At 46.9% G+C, this 21,964-nt stretch overlaps 3 protein-coding genes across 8 annotated transcripts; 2 read left to right on the plus strand and 1 right to left on the minus strand.

Annotated features, from left to right (window-relative positions):
* The first annotated feature begins 66 nt into the window (after positions 1 to 66).
* Positions 67 to 6,046, plus strand: LOC135096380 (gastrula zinc finger protein XlCGF57.1-like). 4 transcript variants are annotated; one of them, XM_063997850.1, is made up of 4 exons: positions 67 to 390; positions 855 to 1,035; positions 1,776 to 1,832; positions 3,827 to 6,046. In XM_063997850.1, exon 4 carries the CDS (start codon positions 3,925 to 3,927, stop codon positions 5,464 to 5,466), a length of 1,542 nt encoding a protein of 513 aa, XP_063853920.1. In that variant the 5' UTR covers positions 67 to 390; positions 855 to 1,035; positions 1,776 to 1,832; positions 3,827 to 3,924; the 3' UTR covers positions 5,467 to 6,046. The 4 variants fall into 4 exon arrangements, with proteins under 4 accessions (XP_063853920.1, XP_063853919.1, XP_063853918.1 ...); XM_063997849.1 differs by having other exon boundaries at positions 68 to 390; positions 1,771 to 1,832; XM_063997848.1 differs by having other exon boundaries at positions 69 to 390; positions 1,776 to 1,881.
* Positions 6,047 to 11,909: 5,863 nt separating this feature from the next.
* On the plus strand, positions 11,910 to 17,535 carry LOC135096277 (gastrula zinc finger protein XlCGF57.1-like). The gene is made up of 4 exons (XM_063997649.1): positions 11,910 to 11,978; positions 12,710 to 12,815; positions 14,272 to 14,338; positions 14,667 to 17,535. The coding sequence occupies exon 4, from the start codon at positions 14,765 to 14,767 to the stop codon at positions 16,274 to 16,276; it is 1,512 nt and encodes a 503-aa protein (XP_063853719.1). The 5' UTR covers positions 11,910 to 11,978; positions 12,710 to 12,815; positions 14,272 to 14,338; positions 14,667 to 14,764; the 3' UTR covers positions 16,277 to 17,535.
* On the minus strand, positions 17,441 to 21,880 carry LOC135096281 (zinc finger protein 135-like). Of its 3 annotated transcripts, XM_063997655.1 has the most exons (4): positions 21,752 to 21,847; positions 21,083 to 21,353; positions 19,771 to 19,967; positions 17,441 to 18,977 (listed from the first exon to the last, which is right to left on the minus strand). In XM_063997655.1, exon 4 carries the CDS (start codon positions 18,956 to 18,958, stop codon positions 18,065 to 18,067), a length of 894 nt encoding a protein of 297 aa, XP_063853725.1. In that variant the 5' UTR covers positions 18,959 to 18,977; positions 19,771 to 19,967; positions 21,083 to 21,353; positions 21,752 to 21,847; the 3' UTR covers positions 17,441 to 18,064. The 3 variants fall into 3 exon arrangements, with proteins under 3 accessions (XP_063853725.1, XP_063853724.1, XP_063853726.1); XM_063997654.1 differs by lacking the exon at positions 21,083 to 21,353 and having other exon boundaries at positions 21,752 to 21,880; XM_063997656.1 differs by lacking the exons at positions 21,083 to 21,353; positions 21,752 to 21,847 and adding an exon at positions 20,627 to 20,649.
* Between the last annotated feature and the right edge of the window lie 84 nt (positions 21,881 to 21,964).

The raw sequence follows: 21,964 nt of genomic DNA on the forward strand, positions 1-21,964 counted from the left end.
CCTGAAAGTGCCAGATGTATTGCTGTCCTTACGAGACAAGTCTCACTATACGGATGAACGACAGGTCTCGTTCTTGTCGTTTCACTAGGATGTCTTTCTTTGCCTCATGCTAATGCTGACTGTGAGTGCTGCTTCTCTAGTGTAAACCGTGTGAAAACAAAAGACAGAAATAAGCTAATAACAGAAACCGTAAGAGACATGATCCTAGCGAAGCAGTGTGTTGCGTCCACATCCAGCAGTGACTGTACGACCTTCAAGCCATCAATCAAAGTCAATGATAAAAAACATGACATCAAGAGTGCTATATTCCTCCAATGAAGAGAGTGCCGGGGCTGCTGACGACGTGCCCCATGTATATATAGAAGAACAAGACCACTAATCTCCTACATAGTAAGTAAACAACTTAACCAAGTGTCCTGTAGTTTTTCTCCAATTATTAATGATATGTACTTAGGAAAGTGTTTTGTTTGTTAAGGGCATTGTTGTTGTTTTTCATTACACACACTCTCTCTCTCTCTCTCTCTCTCTCTCTCTCTCTCTCTCTCTCTCTCTCTCTCTGCCTTTATATATATATATATATATATATATATATATATATATATATATATATATATATATATATATATATATATATATATATATATATATATATATATATATATATATATATATATATATATATATATATATAAAACCTAAATTCTATATTTGGAAAGTGGCAGTTTTGCATAATATTTGGAATAATTACATATGTACGATAATTTTACCAGAAGTACAAAAATTTCAACTAGTATAGTACGATAATATGACCAAAACAATCTGGCAACGCTGAATAATTCCTGTGCCACCTGTAGCATCAAGATCAAGATCAAGTCTGGTGGAGGGAACAGAGGCGGCGTCCGCGTGGTGCTGTGGTCAGTGGTCAGGTCACGCCGAGTGTGCGGCAGATTGCGCCTGTGTTTGAGCTGGCCTGGGTCACCTGTGGCCACCTGGCGGACTGGCGGCGCCTCCCTGGCCTCACCTGAGGGCGTGCAGGTAATGGTGGGCGGGGAACAAGTCAATGTCGGGAGGCGAGTGACTGAGGTGGTGGTCACCGTCACTCTTGTTGTGGTTTGTTTGTTTGTTTGTTTGTTCATTTCTTTTATTCCCAAGGCGTGGCGGCGCCGCCTGGCTGTCTGCTGGTGCTGCCTGCCTGGTGAAGTGTTGGCTGGGGAATAATAGGCAGACATCTTGTGCACTGCTGCGCTGGGTTAGGTTAGGCTGTGTGGCACTACAGTCGATGTGGGGTCCCCGGCTGGCTAGGCCGCGTCCGGCAGGTCTAGAGAGAGAGAGAGAGAGAGAGAGAGACTATGCACATTTAGCTATGTAATAGTGATCATATGTCTTGTCAGAAGAGAGAGAGAGAGAGAGAGAGAGGGGGGGGGGGTATCCTCGCCTGACCTGGTAGCAGTGCAGGGAAAATACACAACTGGCAACTCAGACCTGCCGGACAAGGCGTAGCCAGCCTGGAGCCCCACGTGCACACTAGTGCCGGTTGTTTGGTGTTAGTTGTGTTAAGGTAGGTGTGCTTATTTTGTGTGATATATTTGTTATATTATGTTATGGCAAGTCAGGTTAACTTTAGGTTAGGCTAGGTTTTTTTTGACAAAATGTTGCCGTCACAACAGTGGCAGCAACGCAGGACGTCAGTTAACCTTCTTTGTCTTCTTGTTTTATTTTTGTTATTTGTTTGTTTATCGTTGTTTTATTTGTTTGTGTGTTTTCCGGCAGGACAGCAGTGGCGAGACGGCAAGACCCCACCAGCAAGTCCATTCTGCCCCAGAGCCCCTCGGGTCAGTGGCCGGCAAGTCCTCCCGTCCATTCTGCCCCAGAGCCCCTCGGGTCAGTGGTCAAAAATTGATGGATAAGTGTCTTGAAACCTCCCTCTTGAAGGAATTCAAGTCATAGGAAGGTGGAAATACAGAAGCAGGCAGGGAGTTCCAGAGTTTACCAGAGAAAGGGATGAATGATTGAGAATACTGATTAACTCTTGCGTTAGAGAGGTGGACAGAATAGGGGTGAGAGAAAGAAGAGAACAAAGTCTTGTGCAGCGAGGCCGCGGAAGGAGGGGAGGCATGCAGTTAGCAAGATCAGAAGAGCAGTTAGCGTGAAAATAGCGGTAGAAGACAGCTAGATATGCAACATTGCGGCGGTGAGAGAGAGGCTGAAGACAGTCACTGAGAGGAGAGGAGTTGATGAGACGAAAAACTTTTGATTCCACCCTGTCTAGAAGAGCAGTATGAGTGGAACCCCCCAGACATGTGAAGCATACTCCATACATGGACGGATAAGGCCCTTGTACAGAGTTAGCAGCTGGGGGGGTGAGAAAAGCTGGCGGAGACGTCTCAGAACACCTAACTTCATAGAAGCTGTTTTAGCTAGAGATGAGATGTGAAGTTTCCAGTTCAGATTATAAGTAAAGGACAGACCGAGGATGTTCAGTGTAGAAGAGGGGGACAGTTGAGTGTCATTGAAAAGGTTGTGTTGAGTTGATAGATGGAGGAATTACCAAGTTTGCTCTGCCCCAATCAGAAAGATCAGAAGTCAAGCGTTCTGTGGCTTCCCTGCGTGATATGTTTACCTCCTGAAGGGTTGGACGTCTATGAAAAGACGTGGAAAAGTGCAGGGTGGTATCATCAGCGTAGGAGTGGATAGGACAACAAGTTTGGTTTAGAAGATCATTAATGAATAATAAGAAGAGAGTGGGTGACAGGACAGAACCCTGAGGAACACCACTGTTAGTAGATTAGAAGAACAGTGACCGTCTACCACAGCAGCAATAGAACGGTCAGAAAGGAAACTTGAGATAAAGTTACAGAGAGAAGGATTGAAACCGTAGGAGGGTAGTTTGGAAATGAAAGCTTTGTGCCAGACTCTATCAAAAGCTTTTGATATGTCCAAGGCAACAGCAAAAGTTTCACCAAAATCTCTAAAAGAGGATGACCAAGACTCAGTAAGGAAAGCCAGAAGATCACCAGTAGAGCGGCCTTGACGGAACCCATACTGGCGATCAGATAGAAGGTTGTCAAGTGATAGATGTTTAAGAATCTTCCTGTTGAGGATAGATTAAAAAACTTTAAATAGGCAGGAAATTAAAGCAATAGGACGGTAGTTTGAGGGATTAGAACGGTCACCCTTTTTAGGAACAGGTTGAATGTAGGCAAACTTCCAGCAAGAAGGAAAGGTAGATGTTGACAGACAGAGCTGAAAGAGTCTGACTAGGCAAGGTGCAAGTTCACAGCACCCCCTGAACACTGCTGCACACCTCACTGGGAGTAATTATTGTTTTGGCAGGTGTCTACTGCCTCCTCCTACAAAGGCTGGCAAGTCCTCCCATCCACTCTGCCCCAGAGCCCCTCAGGTCAGTGGCCGGCCACTCAGAACGCTGCACCACTGCTGTCAACACTTGCTTCTTTGTCACAAGCTACCACCAACAAAAACTGATTGGCTCGCTCTTTGCACGGCTGTGGTGGCCCGCACAGAGTCAGTTGTTGTGTGGCGGCCCTACTCTGTATGGAGGCTGTGTGTTAGGCTGAGGCTGAGGCAGGAAGCCCCTCGCTGCCTGCGTGGTGACGGCCTCCTCTGTTACAGGTGCCAGGTGTATCTTGTCTGTGGAGGCTGTGTGTTAGGCTGAGGCTGAGGCAGGAAGCCCCTCGCTGCCTGTGTGGTGACGGCCTCCTCTGTTACAGGTGCCAGGTGTATCTTGTCTGTGGAGGCTGTGTGTTAGGCTGAGGCTGAGGCAGGAAGCCCCTCGCTGCCTGTGTGGTGACGGCCTCCTCTGTTACAGGTGCCAGGTCTGCGTCCAGCGAAGGGACTCCCTCCGTGCATCCTCGGCGCAGCCCCAGGGTTCCTGCAGGACCGGCCGCGGCCAGGAGCAGTGTTGCAATGGAGGATGTGACGCCAGGCAGCAGCAGCAGCAGCAGCAGCAGCAGCAGGAACAGCTGGGAGCAGCAGGCGACCCCAGGCGTGAGGACCTACACTTGTGACCACTGCGGCAAAGTGTGCTCCACCAAGGCTGCCATTGCCAGACACGTCCTCTCCCATGCCGGCAAGACAAGGCTGAGAGGCAGGAGTGGCCCCACTGAACACACTGCCACCCACACTGGCGGCAGGAACCACAAGTGTGACCACTGCGGGAAGACATTTGCCCGGAAGAGTCATCTTGCATCACACATCCTCACCCACACTGGGGAGAGAAAGTTCCAGTGCCTGGAGTGTGGGAAAAGATTTACCCTAAAAGGTAATCTTGACACACACATCCTCACCCACACTGGGGAGAGAAAGTTCCAGTGCCTGGAGTGTGGGAAAAGATTTACCCGGAAAGGTAATCTTGACACACACATCCTCACCCACACTGGGGAGAGAAAGTTCCAGTGCCTGGAGTGTGGGAAAAGATTTATTCATAAAGGTCATCTTAATCAACACATCCTCACCCACACTGGGGAGAGAAAGTTCCAGTGCCTGGAGTGTGGGAAAAGATTTACCCAGAAGGGTTCCCTTGACACACACATCCTCACCCACACTGGGGAGAGAAAGTTCCAGTGCCTGGAGTGTGGGAAAAGATTTACCCAGAAAGGTGATCTTAACAAACACATCCTCACCCACACTGGGGAGAGAAAGTTCCAGTGCCTGGAGTGTGGGAAAAGATTTACCCGGAAGTATTCCCTTGACACACACATCCTCACCCACACTGGGGAGAGAAAGTTCCAGTGCCTGGAGTGTGGGAAAAGATTTACCCATAAATGTAATCTTAACACACACATCCTCACCCACACTGGGGAGAGAAAGTTCCAGTGCCTGGAGTGTGGGATAAGATTTACCCATAAATGTAATCTTAACAAACACATCCTCACCCACACTGGGGAGAGAAAGTTCCAGTGCCTGGAGTGTGGGAAAAGATTTATTCATAAAGGTGATCTTAACAAACACATCCTCACCCACACTGGGGAGAGAAAGTTCCAGTGCCTGGAGTGTGGGAAAAGATTTATTCATAAAGGTCATCTTAATCAACACATCCTCACCCACACTGGGGAGAGAAAGTTCCAGTGCCTGGAGTGTGGGAAAAGATTTACCCATAAATGTACTCTTGACAAACACATCCTCACCCACACTGGGGAGAGAAAGTTCCAGTGCCTGGAGTGTGGGAAAAGATTTATTCATAAAGGTCATCTTAATCAACACATCCTCACCCACACTGGGGAGAGAAAGTTCCAGTGCCTGGAGTGTGGGAAAAGATTTACCTGGAAGCGTTCTCTTGACACACACATCCTCACCCACACTGGGGAGAGAAAGTTCCAGTGCCTGGAGTGTGGGAAAATATTTACCTGGAAGCGTTCTCTTGACAGACACATCCTCACCCACACTGGGTCCTCCCGAGTGCCCAGGAGGTACAAACAGCCGCGGTCAAGGGAACAGTCGCCGTCCTGAAGAGAGCCCTCGGATACACTGGTAACACTGCTTAGGGTGTAACTTTAGACCCCAGGCTTGGGGCCATTGCACTCACCAAACAATGAAACAAGAAAATGCAGAAAACAGGGAGAGAAAGTTCCCAGGCCTGCAGTGTGGGAAAAGATTTGCCCTGGCAATACCAGTGGTGACTTGTGGGTGTGGTGTGGTGACTGGCCACAACATTACTGCCACAAACCAGCTGGCAATACCAGTGGTGACTTGTGGGTGTGGTGTGGTGACTGGCCACAACATTACTGCCACAAACCAGCTGGCAATACCAGTGGTGACTTGTGGGTGTGGTGTGGTGACTGGCCAAAAGGTTTATCCTGCAATGTAATGTTGACAAACATCCTCACCCACACTGTGGTAAGGAAGTACAGGTGTGGTGTTTGTGGCAGTGTTTGTGTAGCAAGAGTGGTGTTGCCAGACACATCCAAACACACCTGTGGGGGGTGAGGTGTTGTGGATGTGGTGGTGGTGTGTGAGGGACTTGGAGTGACTAGTGTTTGTGTGTTGTTACTTTGTACTCAAGTGTTGGAATAAACTTTTGTTGCTAGAATGCTGAGTTATGTTGTTAACAGTACTTGATGTGTGTGTGTGTGTGTACAAAGTGGCCAGTATTAATCCTCGCATGACAAACACAGCGGTGGATGACTGGAATAGACTCAGTAGTCAGGTTGTTAGTGCAGAGTGAGTCATTACAGAGCTTTGAAGTGTTAGACAAGTGTTTGGACAGGGATGACAGGTGGAAACAGACAGGTGTGTTTTGTACAGGGCAGGGACTGCAACGTGTGGGCCTGATGGCTTCCCGCACCAACCCTTGTGTTCTTGTGTACTACCACCACCACCACCACTACAACTATTAATGATAATAAAACACTTCATTTCTTCACTCTTATAATATATTACAACATCCATTTTCTTCAAATATAAGCTGGAAAATTGTTATTAAAATTATTCAAAACTAAACCCATTCACTCTTCTTCTTCTTCTTCATCAACAATTTGGCTTAGAAGAAGAATAACAACAATAACACCACCAATAACTTACAACTCCACTATAACTCGCTGTTATATATAAAATGCATCCACTTATGAAAATATACGCTGTACATGATACAGTGTGTGTGTGTGTGTGTGTGTGTGTGTAGGACAGAGAGAGTGAGAGAAAGAGAGAGAGAGAGAATCCAAATAAAACCATTTCAAAACATACATACAACAACAATAACAATAATAATAACAAAAATTAATAATAATTACTTTTTTTTTTATGTAGGAAGGATACTGGCCAAGGGCAACAAAAATCTAATAAAAAAAAATGCCCACTGAAATGGCAGTCCCATAAAAGGGTCAAAGCAGTGGTCAAAAATTGGTGGATAAGTGTCTTCAAACCTCCCTCTTGAAGGAATTCAAGTCATAGGAAGGTGGAAATACAGAAGAAGGCAGGGAGTTCCAGAGTTTACCAGAGAAAGGGATGAATGATTGAGAATACTGGTTAACTCTTGCGTTAGAGAGGTGGACAGAATAGGGGTGAGAGAAAGAAGAAAGTCTTGTGCAGCGAGGCCGTGGGAGGAGGGGAGGCATGCAGTTAGCAAGATCAGAAGAGCAGTTGGCATGAAAATAGCGGTAGAAGACAGCTAGATATGCAACATTGCGGCGGTGAGAGAGGGGCTGAAGACAGTCAGTTAGAGGAGAGGAGTTGATGAGACGAAAAGCTTTTGATTCCACCCTGTCTAGAAGAGCAGTATGAGTGGAACCTCCCCAGACATGTGAAGCATACTCCATACATGGACAGATAAGGCCCCTGTACAGAGTTAGCAGCTGGGGGGGTGAGAAAAACTGGCGGAGACATCTCAGAACACCTAACTTCATAGAAGCTGTTTTAGCTAGAGATGAGATGTGAAGTTTCCAGTTCAGATTATAAGTAAAGGATAGACCGAGGATGTTCAGTGTAGAAGAGGGGGACAGTTGAGTGTCATTGAAGAAGAGGGGATAGTTGTCTGGAAGACTGTGTCGAGTTGATAGATGGAGGAATTGAGTGTTTGAGACATTGAACAACACCAAGTTTGCTCTGCCCCAATCAGAAATTTTAGAAAGATCAGAAGTCAGGCGTTCTGTGGCTTCCCTGCGTGATATGTTTACCTCCTGAAGGGTTGGACGTCTATGAAAAGACGTGGAAAAGTGCAGGGTGGTATCATCAGCGTAGGAGTGGATAGGACAACAAGTTTGGTTTAGAAGATCATTAATGAATAATAAGAAGAGAGTGGGTGACAGGACAGAACCCTGAGGAACACCACTGTTAGTAGATTTAGGAGAAGAACAGTGACCGTCTACCACAGCAGCAATAGAACGGTCAGAAAGGAAACTTGAGATGAAGTTACAGAGGGAAGGATAGAAACCGTAGGAGGGTAGTTTGGAAATGAAAGCTTTGTGCCAGACTATCAAAAGCTTTTGATATGTCCAAGGCAACAGCAAAAGTTTCACCAAAATCTCTAAAAGAGGATGACCAAGACTCAGTAAGGAAAGCCAGAAGATCACCAGTAGAGCGGCCTTGACGGAACCCATACTGGCGATCAGATAGAAGGTTGTCAAGTGATAGATGTTTAAGAATCTTCCTGTTGAGGATAGACTCAAAAACTTTAGATAAGCAGGAAATTAAAGCAATAGGACGGTAGTTTGAGGGATTAGAACGGTCACCCTTTTTAGGAACAGGTTGAATGTAGGCAAACTTTATTATTATTATTGTTGTTGTTGTTGTTGTTGTTTTGTTTGTTGTTGTTGTTCTCTCCTTGCCGAGTATCTTGTGACGAGACCCGCAGGAGGGAACACAGGAAGGAAGCAATAATTGGAGGAACTGAAGAAAATGGAGGAAATAGAGGAAGGACTTTAAGAAATGCAAAGAAAACGGGCAAAATACAGAAAGAGCAAGGAAAAGTTGATCAAAGCAAAAGAAATGAAGGAATAATGATGGAGGAACTGAAGTATAATGGATAAACAGAGGAACAACAACCAAATGCAAAACAATACAAAAAATAATGAGCCAAATGTGAATAAATATAAATAAAATAGATAAACAGGAGAGAGAGAGAGGGAGAGATTCTTTAAAATAATAATAAAAAAGAATTGGAAAAGGTGTGTGTGTGTGTGTGTGTGTGTAAGGAATGTTTATATATGGTTAGTCAGTCAATTAGTCACACACACACACACACACACACACACGCACATGGTGATGGAATTAGGAAAAAGGCAAAAGAAGCCTGACAAGTTGCTACACCACGGGAGAAGTGGACATTAATAAAACCCAAGAAGAAAAAGACTTGGGAATTAGAATGAGTGATAATTTGTCACCAGAAAAAACATGTCAACAAAATAGTTGGGGAAACCTGTGAGTTAGTAAGAAAGATGAAAGGGGCACTGGCTTCCATGGATGAGGAGATGATGAGAAGGTTCGTGGAATATGTGACTCCACCAAATATGCCACAATTGTTTGCTCACCCCATAATGAAAAGGAAACAAGGAAAACAGAGAGGATCCAAACAGCTGCAGCCAAACTGGTGCCAAGCCTGACAGATTTAACCTGTGAAGAAACATTAATGAGACTGAAGCTTGCATCATTAGCAGAGAGAAGAGAAAGAGGGGAGCTGATTGCTATATACAGAGTTTTAAAGGCTACGGATCAAGTTGACAAAGAAGACTTATTTGTGTGCCACTCAACACACACACACACACACACACACACATTCATTTTTCACCCTCTCTTTCCTTCCTTCTTCACTACTTCCTCCTTCCTGTCCCTCCCTCTCTAACCCCCTTCTCTCTCACACACACACACACACACACACACACACACCCCTCCCCTCTCTCCCACTCACCCCCCCACACACCTCAGCAGCTGATGGGCTTTAAGATACTGAAGCCGCTGTGAGCCGTGGACACCAGCAGGCCGGGGATCTGAGGGTGCCAGTGTAACTCCTTCACCTCCTGCTGACCGCGGTGCACGAACAGCAGCTGCTCTGGCACATCCTGGGGGGGCGGGGGGGAGGAGGGTGTTAGATAAGGTTAGGTTAGGTTAGGTTAAGTTTGGTAAGGTTATTCTTTCTCACCTTTCTCTTCTTCCTATCTCTATTTCTCCTGTTTTTCCTCCTCCTCCTCCTCCTTCTAACTTAACCTAAGCTTTGTCTAAGAGCTGCCATGCACACTTGGTTTTAATTAATAATCCTGTTGTACTGTTTCTGCACTCCTCCTTTCCTTGCTTGCTTGCTTCCTTGCCTCTGTCACCTCATAATGTCTATCCAGTCCTTTCTTTCCTTCCCTCCTTCACTCCTCGTCTCCCGTCCGACCTCAGTTGACGGCCAGCCACCACCACGGCACCACCTCTTCCCCTCCAACGCCCACACACACCTGCACATTGTTTTGTAGCCTCCTGGGGCGCTGACATGCAGGAAAACAAACAAAACAAACAAAACAACAAAAAGAAAAAGTACACACACACACACACACACTAAAACCTAACTATATTGAACTTCATCCTAACTTAACCAAACCAAACCTACCTTAACTTAACCTAAACAAACCTAACTTAATCTAACCTACCCTAGATTAACCTAACTACTACTATTACTACTACTATGACTATAACTACTACTACCACTACTACAACCTCCTCCTCCTCCTCCTCCTCCTCTCCTCTCCCCTCCATCCCACCACCACCACCACCACCCACCTCCCACTCCTCAGCTGCCTCCCTCTCCACAGCCAGGTCCCACTGCAAGATGGCGTCATCCTTCCCCCCGCTGACCAGCAAGGAACCCTCGCTGGGGTGCCACTCCACGGTGCTGACCGGCGCTGAGTGGTGCTTCAGCTCTGCCACAGCCTGCGTCACTTCAACTACAGCCTTTGCAATGTAGAAAATGTTGTTAACCTGTCACCAGAACCACAAAAACACCCTTAAAAACCCGCGTCACTTCAACTACAGCCTTTGCAATGTAGAAATGTTGTTAATCTGTCACCAGAACCACAAAAACACCCTTAAAAACCCGTGTCACTTCAACTACAGCCTTTGCAATGTAGAAATGTTGTTAATCTGTCACCAGAACCACAAAAACACCCTTAAAAACCCGTGTCACTTCAACTACAGCCTTTGCAATGTAGAAATGTTGTTAATCTGTCACCAGAACCACAAAAACACCCTTAAAAACCCGTGTCACTTCAACTACAGCCTTTGGAATGTAGAAATGTTGTTGATCTGTCACCAGAACCACAAAAACACCCTTAAAAACCCGTGTCACTTCAACTACAGCCTTTGCAATGTAGAAATGTTGTTAATCTGTCACCAGAACTGTAGTCGCAGCGGCTGGGCATGAGTTGGCTCTCAGGTGATCTGTTTTACCAATCACACCATCATCGTAGGGTAGAGGAGAGGCAGTTCTCCCTGACACGTTTATTGATGAGGTAGGCACGACCGTAACAACTGCGGACAAGTTCTCTGTCTCAATTTCTTACAAGATAACGTTACACGCTGATATTAAACACTTTCAACATATTACAGTATTCATTAACAATACATGCAGTCAACTTGGCACTATGACAAGCAGTTTTTACCACAAAATTAAAGTATTTACCTCGGTCACCATCCTGCCCGTCTTTGTCTGAGCGCGACTTGGCCGTGAGTGATGCCCGCAGGCGACCAGCAGGTTAACCCCACACTACCAACAAGTGAGCATCGGCTTTGTGCTCAATATAGCACTGAATACTGATACTCACACATGTTACACGTTTTCATGCAAATAGAAGACTATTGAACATTTCACTTATAAATGCCGAGGAATAATGACGTGAGGTACAAACGCTTTACGTACAGTAACACAGTCCATTTACCAGGCTTTACTACTGCTTCCTTTCTTCAGTATTACCAAAGTTTACTCAGCTGAACCTTTTATTTCAAAGTGAAAGAGTGGTCATAACTCTCTCTCTCTCTCTCTCTCTCTCTCTCTCTCTCTCTCTCTCTCTCTCTCTCTCTCTCTCTGTCTTTATATATATATATATATATATATATATATATATATATATATATATATATATATATATATATATATATATATATATATATATATATATATATATATATATATATATATATATATATATAAAACCTAAATTCTATATTTGGAAAGTGGCAGTTTTGCATAATATTTGGAATAATTACATATGTACGATAATTTTACCAGAAGTACAAAAATTTCAACTAGTATAGTACGATAATATGACCAAAACAATCTGGCAACGCTGAATAATTCCTGTGCCACCTGTAGCATCAAGATCAAGATCAAGTCTGGTGGAGGGAACAGAGGCGGCGTCCGCGTGGTGCTGTGGTCAGTGGTCAGGTCACGCCGAGTGTGCGGCAGATTGCGCCTGTGTTTGAGCTGGCCTGGGTCACCTGTGGCCACCTGGCGGACTGGCGGCGCCTCCCTGGCCTCACCTGAGGGCGTGCAGGTAATGGTGGGCGGGGAACAAGTCAATGTCGGGAGGCGAGTGACTGAGGTGGTGGTCACCGTCACTCTTGTTGTGGTTTGTTTGTTTGTTTGTTTGTTCATTTCTTTTATTCCCAAGGCGTGGCGGCGCCGCCTGGCTGTCTGCTGGTGCTGCCTGCCTGGTGAAGTGTTGGCTGGGGAATAATAGGCAGACATCTTGTGCACTGCTGCGCTGGGTTAGGTTAGGCTGTGTGGCACTACAGTCGATGTGGGGTCCCCGGCTGGCTAGGCCGCGTCCGGCAGGTCTAGAGAGAGAGAGACTATGCACATTTAGCTATGTAATAGTGATCATATGTCTTGTCAGAAGAGAGAGAGAGAGAGAGAGAGAGGGGGGGGGGGGTATCCTCGCCTGACCTGGTAGCAGTGCAGGGAAAATACACAACTGGCAACTCAGACCTGCCGGACAAGGCGTAGCCAGCCTGGAGCCCCACGTGCACACTAGTGCCGGTTGTTTGGTGTTAGTTGTGTTAAGGTAGGTGTGCTTATTTTGTGTGATATATTTGTTATATTATGTTATGGCAAGTCAGGTTAACTTTAGGTTAGGCTAGGTTTTTTTTGACAAAATGTTGCCGTCACAACAGTGGCAGCAACGCAGGACGTCAGTTAACCTTCTTTGTCTTCTTGTTTTATTTTTGTTATTTGTTTGTTTGTTTATCGTTGTTTTATTTGTTTGTGTGTTTTCCGGCAGGACAGCAGTGGTGAGACGGCAAGACCCCACCAGCAAGTCCATTCTGCCCCAGAGCCCCTCGGGTCAGTGGCCGGCAAGTCCTCCCGTCCATTCTGCCCCAGAGCCCCTCGGGTCAGTGGTCAAAAATTGATGGATAAGTGTCTTGAAACCTCCCTCTTGAAGGAATTCAAGTCATAGGAAGGTGGAAATACAGAAGCAGGCAGGGAGTTCCAGAGTTTACCAGAGAAAGGGATGAATGATTGAGAATACTGGTTAACTCTTGCGTTAGAGAGGTGGACAGAATAGTGGTGAGAGAAAGAAGAGAACAAAGTCTTGTGCAGCGAGGCCGCGGAAGGATGGGAGGCATGCAGTTAGCAAGATCAGAAGAGCAGTTAGCGTGAAAATAGCGGTAGAAGACAGCTAGATATGCAACATTGCGGCGGTGAGAGAGAGGCTGAAGACAGTCACTGAGAGGAGAGGAGTTGATGAGACGAAAAACTTTTGATTCCACCCTGTCTAGAAGAGCAGTATGAGTGGAACCCCCCAGACATGTGAAGCATACTCCATACATGGACGGATAAGGCCCTTGTACAGAGTTAGCAGCTGGGGGGGTGAGAAAAGCTGGCGGAGACGTCTCAGAACACCTAACTTCATAGAAGCTGTTTTAGCTAGAGATGAGATGTGAAGTTTCCAGTTCAGATTATAAGTAAAGGACAGACCGAGGATGTTCAGTGTAGAAGAGGGGGACAGTTGAGTGTCATTGAAAAGGTTGTGTTGAGTTGATAGATGGAGGAATTACCAAGTTTGCTCTGCCCCAATCAGAAAGATCAGAAGTCAAGCGTTCTGTGGCTTCCCTGCGTGATATGTTTACCTCCTGAAGGGTTGGACGTCTATGAAAAGACGTGGAAAAGTGCAGGGTGGTATCATCAGCGTAGGAGTGGATAGGACAACAAGTTTGGTTTAGAAGATCATTAATGAATAATAAGAAGTGAGTGGGTGACAGGACAGAACCCTGAGGAACACCACTGTTAGTAGATTTAGGAGAAGAACAGTGACCGTCTACCACAGCAGCAATAGAACGGTCAGAAAGGAAACTTGAGATGAAGTTACAGAGAGAAGGATAGAAACCGTAGGAGGGTAGTTTGGAAATGAAAGCTTTGTGCCAGACTCTATCAAAAGCTTTTGATATGTCCAAGGCAACAGCAAAAGTTTCACCAAAATCTCTAAAAGAGGATGACCAAGACTCAGTAAGGAAAGCCAGAAGATCACCAGTAGAGCGGCCTTGACGGAACCCATACTGGCGATCAGATAGAAGGTTGTCAAGTGATAGATGTTTAAGAATCTTCCTGTTGAGGATAGATTAAAAAACTTTAGATAGGCAGGAAATTAAAGCAATAGGACGGTAGTTTGAGGGATTAGAACGGTCACCCTTTTTAGGAACAGGTTGAATGTAGGCAAACTTCCAGCAAGAAGGAAAGGTAGATGTTGACAGACAGAGCTGAAAGAGTCTGACTAGGCAAGGTGCAAGTTCACAGCACCCCCTGAACACTGCTGCACACCTCACTGGGAGTAATTATTGTTTTGGCAGGTGTCTACTGCCTCCTCCTACAAAGGCTGGCAAGTCCTCCCATCCACTCTGCCCCAGAGCCCCTCAGGTCAGTGGCCGGCCACTCAGAACGCTGCACCACTGCTGTCAACACTTGCTTCTTTGTCACAAGCTACCACCAACAAAAACTGATTGGCTCGCTCTTTGCACGGCTGTGGTGGCCCGCACAGAGTCAGTTGTTGTGTGGCGGCCCTACTCTGTATGGAGGCTGTGTGTTAGGCTGAGGCTGAGGCAGGAAGCCCCTCGCTGCCTGCGTGGTGACGGCCTCCTCTGTTACAGGTGCCAGGTGTATCTTGTCTGTGGAGGCTGTGTGTTAGGCTGAGGCTGAGGCAGGAAGCCCCTCGCTGCCTGTGTGGTGACGGCCTCCTCTGTTACAGGTGCCAGGTCTGCGTCCAGCGAAGGGACTCCCTCCGTGCATCCTCGGCGCAGCCCCAGGGTTCCTGCAGGACCGGCCGCGGCCAGGAGCAGTGTTGCAATGGAGGATGTGACGCCAGGCAGCAGCAGCAGCAGCAGCAGCAGCAGCAGCAGCAGGAACAGCTGGGAGCAGCAGGCGACCCCAGGCGTGAGGACCTACACTTGTGACCACTGCGGCAAAGTGTGCTCCACCAAGGCTGCCATTGCCAGACACGTCCTCTCCCATGCCGGCAAGACAAGGCTGAGAGGCAGGAGTGGCCCCACTGAACACACTGCCACCCACACTGGCGGCAGGAACCACAAGTGTGACCACTGCGGGAAGACATTTGCCCGGAAGAGTTGTCTTGCATCACACATCCTCACCCACACTGGGGAGAGAAAGTTCCAGTGTCTGGAGTGTGGGAAAAGATTCACCCAGAAAGGCCATCTTGACACACACATCCTCACCCACACTGGGGAGAGAAAGTTCCAGTGCCTGGAGTGTGGGAAAAGATTTACCCATAAAGGTAATCTTAACAAACACATCCTCACCCACACTGGGGAGAGAAAGTTCCAGTGCCTGGAGTGTGGGAAAAGATTTACCCTGAAAGGTGATCTTAACAGACACATCCTCACCCACACTGGGGAGAGAAAGTTCCAGTGCCTGGAGTGTGGGAAAAGATTTATTCATAAAGGTCATCTTAATCAACACATCCTCACCCACACTGGGGAGAGAAAGTTCCAGTGCCTGGAGTGTGGGAAAAGATTTACCCTGAAAGGTGATCTTAACACACACATCCTCACCCACACTGGGGAGAGAAAGTTCCAGTGCCTGGAGTGTGGGAAAAGATTTACCCATAAAGGTAATCTTAACAAACACATCCTCACCCACACTGGGGAGAGAAAGTTCCAGTGCCTGGAGTGTGGGAAAAGATTTACCCAGAAGGGTTCCCTTGACAAACACATCCTCACCCACACTGGGGAGAGAAAGTTCCAGTGCCTGGAGTGTGGGAAAAGATTTACCCAGAAGGGTTCCCTTGACACACACATCCTCACCCACACTGGGGAGAGAAAGTTCCAGTGCCTGGAGTGTGGGAAAAGATTTATTCATAAAGGTAATCTTAACAAACACATCCTCACCCACACTGGGGAGAGAAAGTTCCAGTGCCTGGAGTGTGGGAAAAGATTTACCCATAAAGGTAATCTTAACAAACACATCCTCACCCACACTGGGGAGAGAAAGTTCCAGTGCCTGGAGTGTGGGAAAAGATTTACCTGCAAGCATTCTCTTGACTTACACATCCTCACCCACACTGGGGAGAGAAAGTTCCAGTGCCTGGAGTGTGGGAAAAGATTTATTCATAAAGGTAATCTTAACAAACACATCCTCACCCACACTGGGGAGAGAAAGTTCCAGTGCCTGGAGTGTGGGAAAAGATTTACCCAGAAGGGTTCCCTTGACACACACATCCTCACCCACACTGGGGAGAGAAAGTTCCAGTGCCTGGAGTGTGGGAAAAGATTTACCCAGAAGGGTTCCCTTGACACACACATCCTCACCCACACTGGGGAGAGAAAGTTCCAGTGCCTGTAGTGTGGGAAAAGATTTACCTGGAAGCGTTCTCTTGACGCACACATCCTCACCCACACTGGGGAGAGAAAGTTCCAGTGCCTGGAGTGTGGGAAAAGATTTACCCAGAAAGGTGATATTAACAGACACATCCTCACCCACACTGATGAGAGAAAGTTCCAGTGCCTGGAGTGTGGGAAAAGATTCACCCAGAAAGGCCATCTTGACACACACATCCTCACCCACACTGGGGAGAGAAAGTTCCCGTGCCTGGAGTGTGGGAAAAGATTTACCCAGAAGGGTTCCCTTGACAAACACATCCTCACCCACACTGGGGAGAGAAAGTTCCAGTGCCTGGAGTGTGGGAAAAGATTTACCCAGAAGGGTTCCCTTGACACACACATCCTCACCCACACTGGGGAGAGAAAGTTCCAGTGCCTGGAGTGTGGGAAAAGATTTACCTGGAAGCGTTCTCTTGACACACACATCCTCACCCACACTGGGTCCTCCCGAGTGCCCAGGAGGTACAAACAGCCGCGGCGAAGGGAACAGTCGCCGTCCTGAAGAGAGCCCTCGGATACACTGGTAACACTGCTTAGGGTGTAACTTTAGACCCCAGGCTTGGGGCCATTGCACTCACCAAACAATGAAACAAGAAAATGCAGAAAACAGGGAGAGAAAGTTCCCAGGCCTGCAGTGTGGGAAAAGATTTGCCCTGAAAGGTCACCTTGATGGACACATCCTCACCCACACTCTGGGCTCCCTGTCAAGGGGTTTGCCAGAAGAAATTCAGGTATGAGGGTGTTCCCAGTAAATGAACACCAAGCAACACTCCACAAACCTCGACACGGAAAAGTTACCACGTCAAACCACAGCGGCCAAACCTTGCCACAATAGAAAGGTTCCCAAGTCACCCAGACACCAGGCAGGCCGTGTGAGGAGAGCGATGGTTGTGTTGCCACAGTAGTGTTGCTGTTGTCTGTGGCACAAATGTCAAGAAGAGTCGGGCAGAGGAGAGAGTGCCAAGTAAGAATGAGCTGAAGAACTACCACCTCATTGCACCACAACTCACCTCTGTGTTCTATACTACTACTACTACTACTACTACTACTACTAGTGTTATTTCGATTTGTGATTTTGTGATTTGATAGTCTCCATTTGCAGGGTAACTATTTAAAAAGTCAAAAGTAGCTTAGTCATTAATTATTTTATTATGTTGTGGCTGGTGTGGCAGTAACAAATAAAGAAAAATATTCATAATTATAAACTTCTTGAAAACTTTTGTTGGCCATCATTGTGTTCATGCTTGTAGTTCCCAGCAGTGACAAGCTCCACTAACATCACTGGATTAAGTTAGGTTTGGTTTGGTCAGGTCAGGTTGGCTTAGGTAGGGTTAGGTTAGGCTGGGTTAAGTTAGGTTAGGTTAGGTAGTTTTTTGCCAGTTAGCTGACTGTGTATCTATCAACTTATGGAAAACTATTGTAAATTCAGATAAACTGACAGATAGATAGATAGATAAACAGATAGACAGACAGGTAAATAAATAGATTAATAGACAGACAAACAGAACACTGGCATTGTGGGTAAAACAAAACAAAAGTCACATTTTTAAGTTTCAGGCAAATATTCACTGGATTTGTGGGTTTTGTCACCATTAAGTGTCTGCCTCTTAATTATATAACACACACACACACACTAGTATAACCAAACCTCAAACCTATCTTACCCTAACAACCTAACCTGTAACAAAATCTAACCTAACCAAACCTAACCTAACCTAACACTTACTAACCTAACCTAAGACCCCAGACCTTACACTTGCATGTCGTCAAAACCAGCATGCCTAAAAACGTGTCTATTGAGCGCCGGCACCGTAGGAAATCGTCTGCCACACTCCGGGCACTGATAATTCCTTGCCGAGCTGTGTGTCAGAATGTGCCTCGACAAGTGGGTTTCTCTCGTAAATCTCTTCCCACATTCCTTGCACTCGTGTTTTCTCTCTCCAGTGTGCACCAAGTTATGCTTCTTGAGCGTGGCCTGCTGTGTGAAACGTTTCCCGCACTGGGCACACTCGTAATTTCTTACCCCGCTGTGTATCCGTACGTGATTGCTCAAGGTGGCCTGCTGCGTGAACCGTCTGCCACACTCCTGACACTGAAAATTCTTGGTGCCTGTGTGGATGAGGCAGTGCTTTGTCAGGTGGGACTTGTGCAGGAACCTCTTGCCACACACCTGACACTCGTAGTTCCTGACGCCGGTGTGGGTCAGCGTGTGCTGCGTCAGCGTAAACTCCCTGGTGAAGGTCTTGCCGCAGACCTGGCACGCGTACTTCTTCACCCCGGTGTGCGTCAGGGTGTGCTGCGTCAGCGTGAACTCCCTCGCAAACCGCTTGCCGCACACCTGACACTCGTGGTTCCTGACGCCGCTGTGTGTCAGGGCGTGCTGCGACAGGCTAAACTCCCTGGTGAAGGTCTTCCCACACTCCTGACACTCAAATCTTCTCCCGGCGGCATTGCTGTGTGTCTGGCTGTGCGGCTTGCTGTTTCCCTGGCTGTGGGTCAGTGTGTGTGCTGTTAGCTGGCCCTGTGTGGTGAAGGCCTTGTCACACAGCTGGCATTCAAACCTTTCTTGGTCCACAGTCTTGTGTTGTGACTCGCTACACTGCTCTTCCCCTCCCTCCTCCTGTTGCAGCTGCTGGCCACTCATGCTGCTGCCCGCCACACAGCTGTAGAGAGAAGTGGACGTGCTGAGAAGTGTTGTGTGGCTTTGTTTATTTATTTATTTATTCATTTTTGTGTGTGTGTGTCTGTCTGTCTGCCTACTAAACTGTCCATCCCTAAAAAGAAGGTGCAAACAGATGTAGAAATATCGTTTAGTTAAGCAGGACAGACACAGACGACAACACATCTGTCAACCACACTCCTTACAAGCCACCAGTTGCTCACAGACGACAGCACAACACACACTAGAGAGAACCAAGATTACTGTCCCTTGTAGCTGGCAGTGTTTGTCCCCTGCCCCCTACAGTGACCCCTACAAGACGCCAACCACATCCCAACCTACAACGGCAATGCAAGAAGGAATTGTGCAGTGAGGTGGCCCGAGGGAAGTACAGCCCGGGTCACCCCAAGTCTTCCTGGGAAACCTAACACAAGCAGGAAACAAAGATATTTTCCTGTGAGGCGCACACCTAACCTAACCTAACTCAAGCCTAACCTAACCTAATGAAACCTACCCTAACTTAACTAAACCTACCCTAACCAAACCTAACCTAACCTACCCTAATGAAACCAAACCAGCCGTAACAATTATTTATAAACAATACAGCAGGAGTCGCCCAAAGCACAAAAATACACAGGAACTCCATGAAAATAGTTAAACATTTTTTTCCCCTTCTAGCGGCCGAACGTCACTGTGAAAAAGAAACATGCAAAAAAGAATAACAAGACAGAAAATAAGAAAACAATAAGCAAATTAGAAATACACTAAAAAATACAAAAAAACGCAGCAACGCAAACCTTTTCCTCACAGCAGGTTTACAATGAAGTCTTGCAACACCTACATTACCCTAACAGGCAGGCACCACAGACACGCCTTGCTGTGGGGCACGTTTCACACAGCACCCCACTCCTGCAGGGGCCTTACAACACTGGGGGTGGCTTGGGCTGTGCTGCGCTGGGCTGGAGTGGGCAAGGCAAGGCTGAAGCTCCCCTACCTGTTAATACAAACATGATTAGTCACCTGTACTATTTGCTATCTATCAGGGCTTCAAGTGGTACAGGGGACACAACAAGGGTGACTAAGAGGGGCTGGTGGAGGTCTTCAAGTGGTGCAGGGGACACAACAAGGGTGACTAAGAGGGGGCTGGTGGAGGTCTTCAAGTGGTACAGGGGACACAACAAGGGTGACTAAGAGGGGGCTGGTGGAGGTCTTCAAGTGGTACAGGGGACACAGCAATGGTGACTAAGAGGGGGCTGGTGGAGGTCTTCAAGTGGTACAGGGGACACAACAAGGGTGACTAAGAGGGGGCTGGTGGAGGTCTTCAAGTGGCACAGGGGACAACAAGGGTGACAAAATCCTCAGAGTCTGTAATCAGTAATTAGATTTAGAAAAAGTGACAGGAAGGAATTGTTTTTTTGAATAGAATGCTTAACAAGTGAAGTGCTGAAACATTAGGAAGCTTAGAAAGAAGACTAATAACATATCCATTCAATATCTACAGCCAAAAATCATTACATAAAACTGAAAACATATCTTGAAATCTCACTTTTAAAACGACTGAAATTACTGGCTTTCTATTTGAGAGGAGACAAATGCACATAAAAAAAGGGAGTATTGCAAGGACACAGAGGCTGCAACTGAACCAAAACTAACCAACGAGCAAACTTGTGACTGCACGTTTGCCGACAGGTGTTGACGGAATGGTTTTGCAAGGGAGGCGGACACACAGGTAAAATTTGTTGAAACGCACAAAAGGAGGTTCAGAAAATTATATAATATGGGTAGTGAAGGAACCAGGGGTGTGTGGGCAAGGTGTCAGTGTGTGTGGGGAGTCTGTAAGGTGTCAGGGTGTGTGTGGGGAGTCTGTAAGGTGTCAGGGTGTGTGTGGGGAGTCTGTAAGGTGTCAGGGTGTGTGTGGGGAGTCTGTAAGGTGTCAGGGTGTGTGTGGGGAGTCAGCACGGTGTCTTGAAGAGGTCACCGCCATGCACAGCCATACTCCCCCCTCCCAGGCCACACCCTCTGCCTCAAGCTCTTTATATTGTGTCTAGTAAATTATTCTATATTGTGATACTTTGCTAGTATAAACATTTAGCTTCATTTTGTGTGTACCGTGACTCCCACTGGTGACTGAAGCCTCGCTCTGTGCTTGCTGCCCTGTCCCGGATGACTGGTGACGGCAAGGGGTCAGGTCACATTTGGGTAAGTTAGGTCAGGGGGCGTTGAGAGGCGTGACAGGCTCCCCCATCAGGTTTAGGGGGAAGTAAAGGAGATGCAGGGCCCCATTAGGTCAGTGGGGGCTAGGGGGGTATAGCTCCCTCGTCAGGTTAGGCAGTTAGGGAACCCGCACTTCGCCCATAAAGCTGACTTGACACGGAGACTTCTGAAAGGCCTTAATTTCAATAATCTTTGCTATTACGCCTAGACACCGCATCCCCACTAGGCCCCGGACACCTCGCCGTCACCACCACCACCACCACCTCCCGGAGAGTGTTGGGGCTGAGGGAGACAACAGAACACAGACGGTGGTTGGCGGGACTTAACGCTGTACTGCTGCAGGGACACAAACCTTGAGAATTTGAGGTACCCGAGAGGAGACGTGTAATATATAGTTGAATGACATGGGGGAAAGTAGAATGAATAGAAAAATTACTGAATTAAATCACTGCAAACATTATTACACCATTACCTGACAAGAAATTCATAAGATAAGATAAGAAATTACTCTCTCTCTCTCTCTCTCTCTCTCTCTCTCTCTCTCTCTCTCTCTCTCTCTCTCACCAGTGCCTAAGTGTTTGGGTGCCAGGCGTCGTGGTGCCAGCTTGGTGCCAACAGACAGACAGACAAACAGACAGACAGACAAGCACAGGTCGATGAAGGAAACAAATCTTGATCTTTGTTTTATTTTACATTTCTTTGTTTATTTTTGTTCTTCCTGTTCTTCTTCTTCTTCCTTCTTATTCTTCGTAATTGTTTGTTTGTTTGTTCGTTGTT

Source organism: Scylla paramamosain, unplaced genomic scaffold (genome assembly GCF_035594125.1).
Source record: "Scylla paramamosain isolate STU-SP2022 unplaced genomic scaffold, ASM3559412v1 Contig3, whole genome shotgun sequence".
Classification (NCBI taxonomy): Eukaryota; Metazoa; Arthropoda; class Malacostraca; order Decapoda; family Portunidae; genus Scylla; species Scylla paramamosain.

Coding starts and splice junctions, on each gene's coding strand:
- LOC135096380 (XM_063997850.1), top strand. CDS start 3,925: ATGGAGGATGTGACGCCAGGCAGCAGCAGCAGCAGCAGCAGCAGCAGC.
- LOC135096277 (XM_063997649.1), top strand. CDS start 14,765: ATGGAGGATGTGACGCCAGGCAGCAGCAGCAGCAGCAGCAGCAGCAGC.
- LOC135096281 (XM_063997654.1), bottom strand. CDS start 18,958: ATGAGTGGCCAGCAGCTGCAACAGGAGGAGGGAGGGGAAGAGCAGTGT.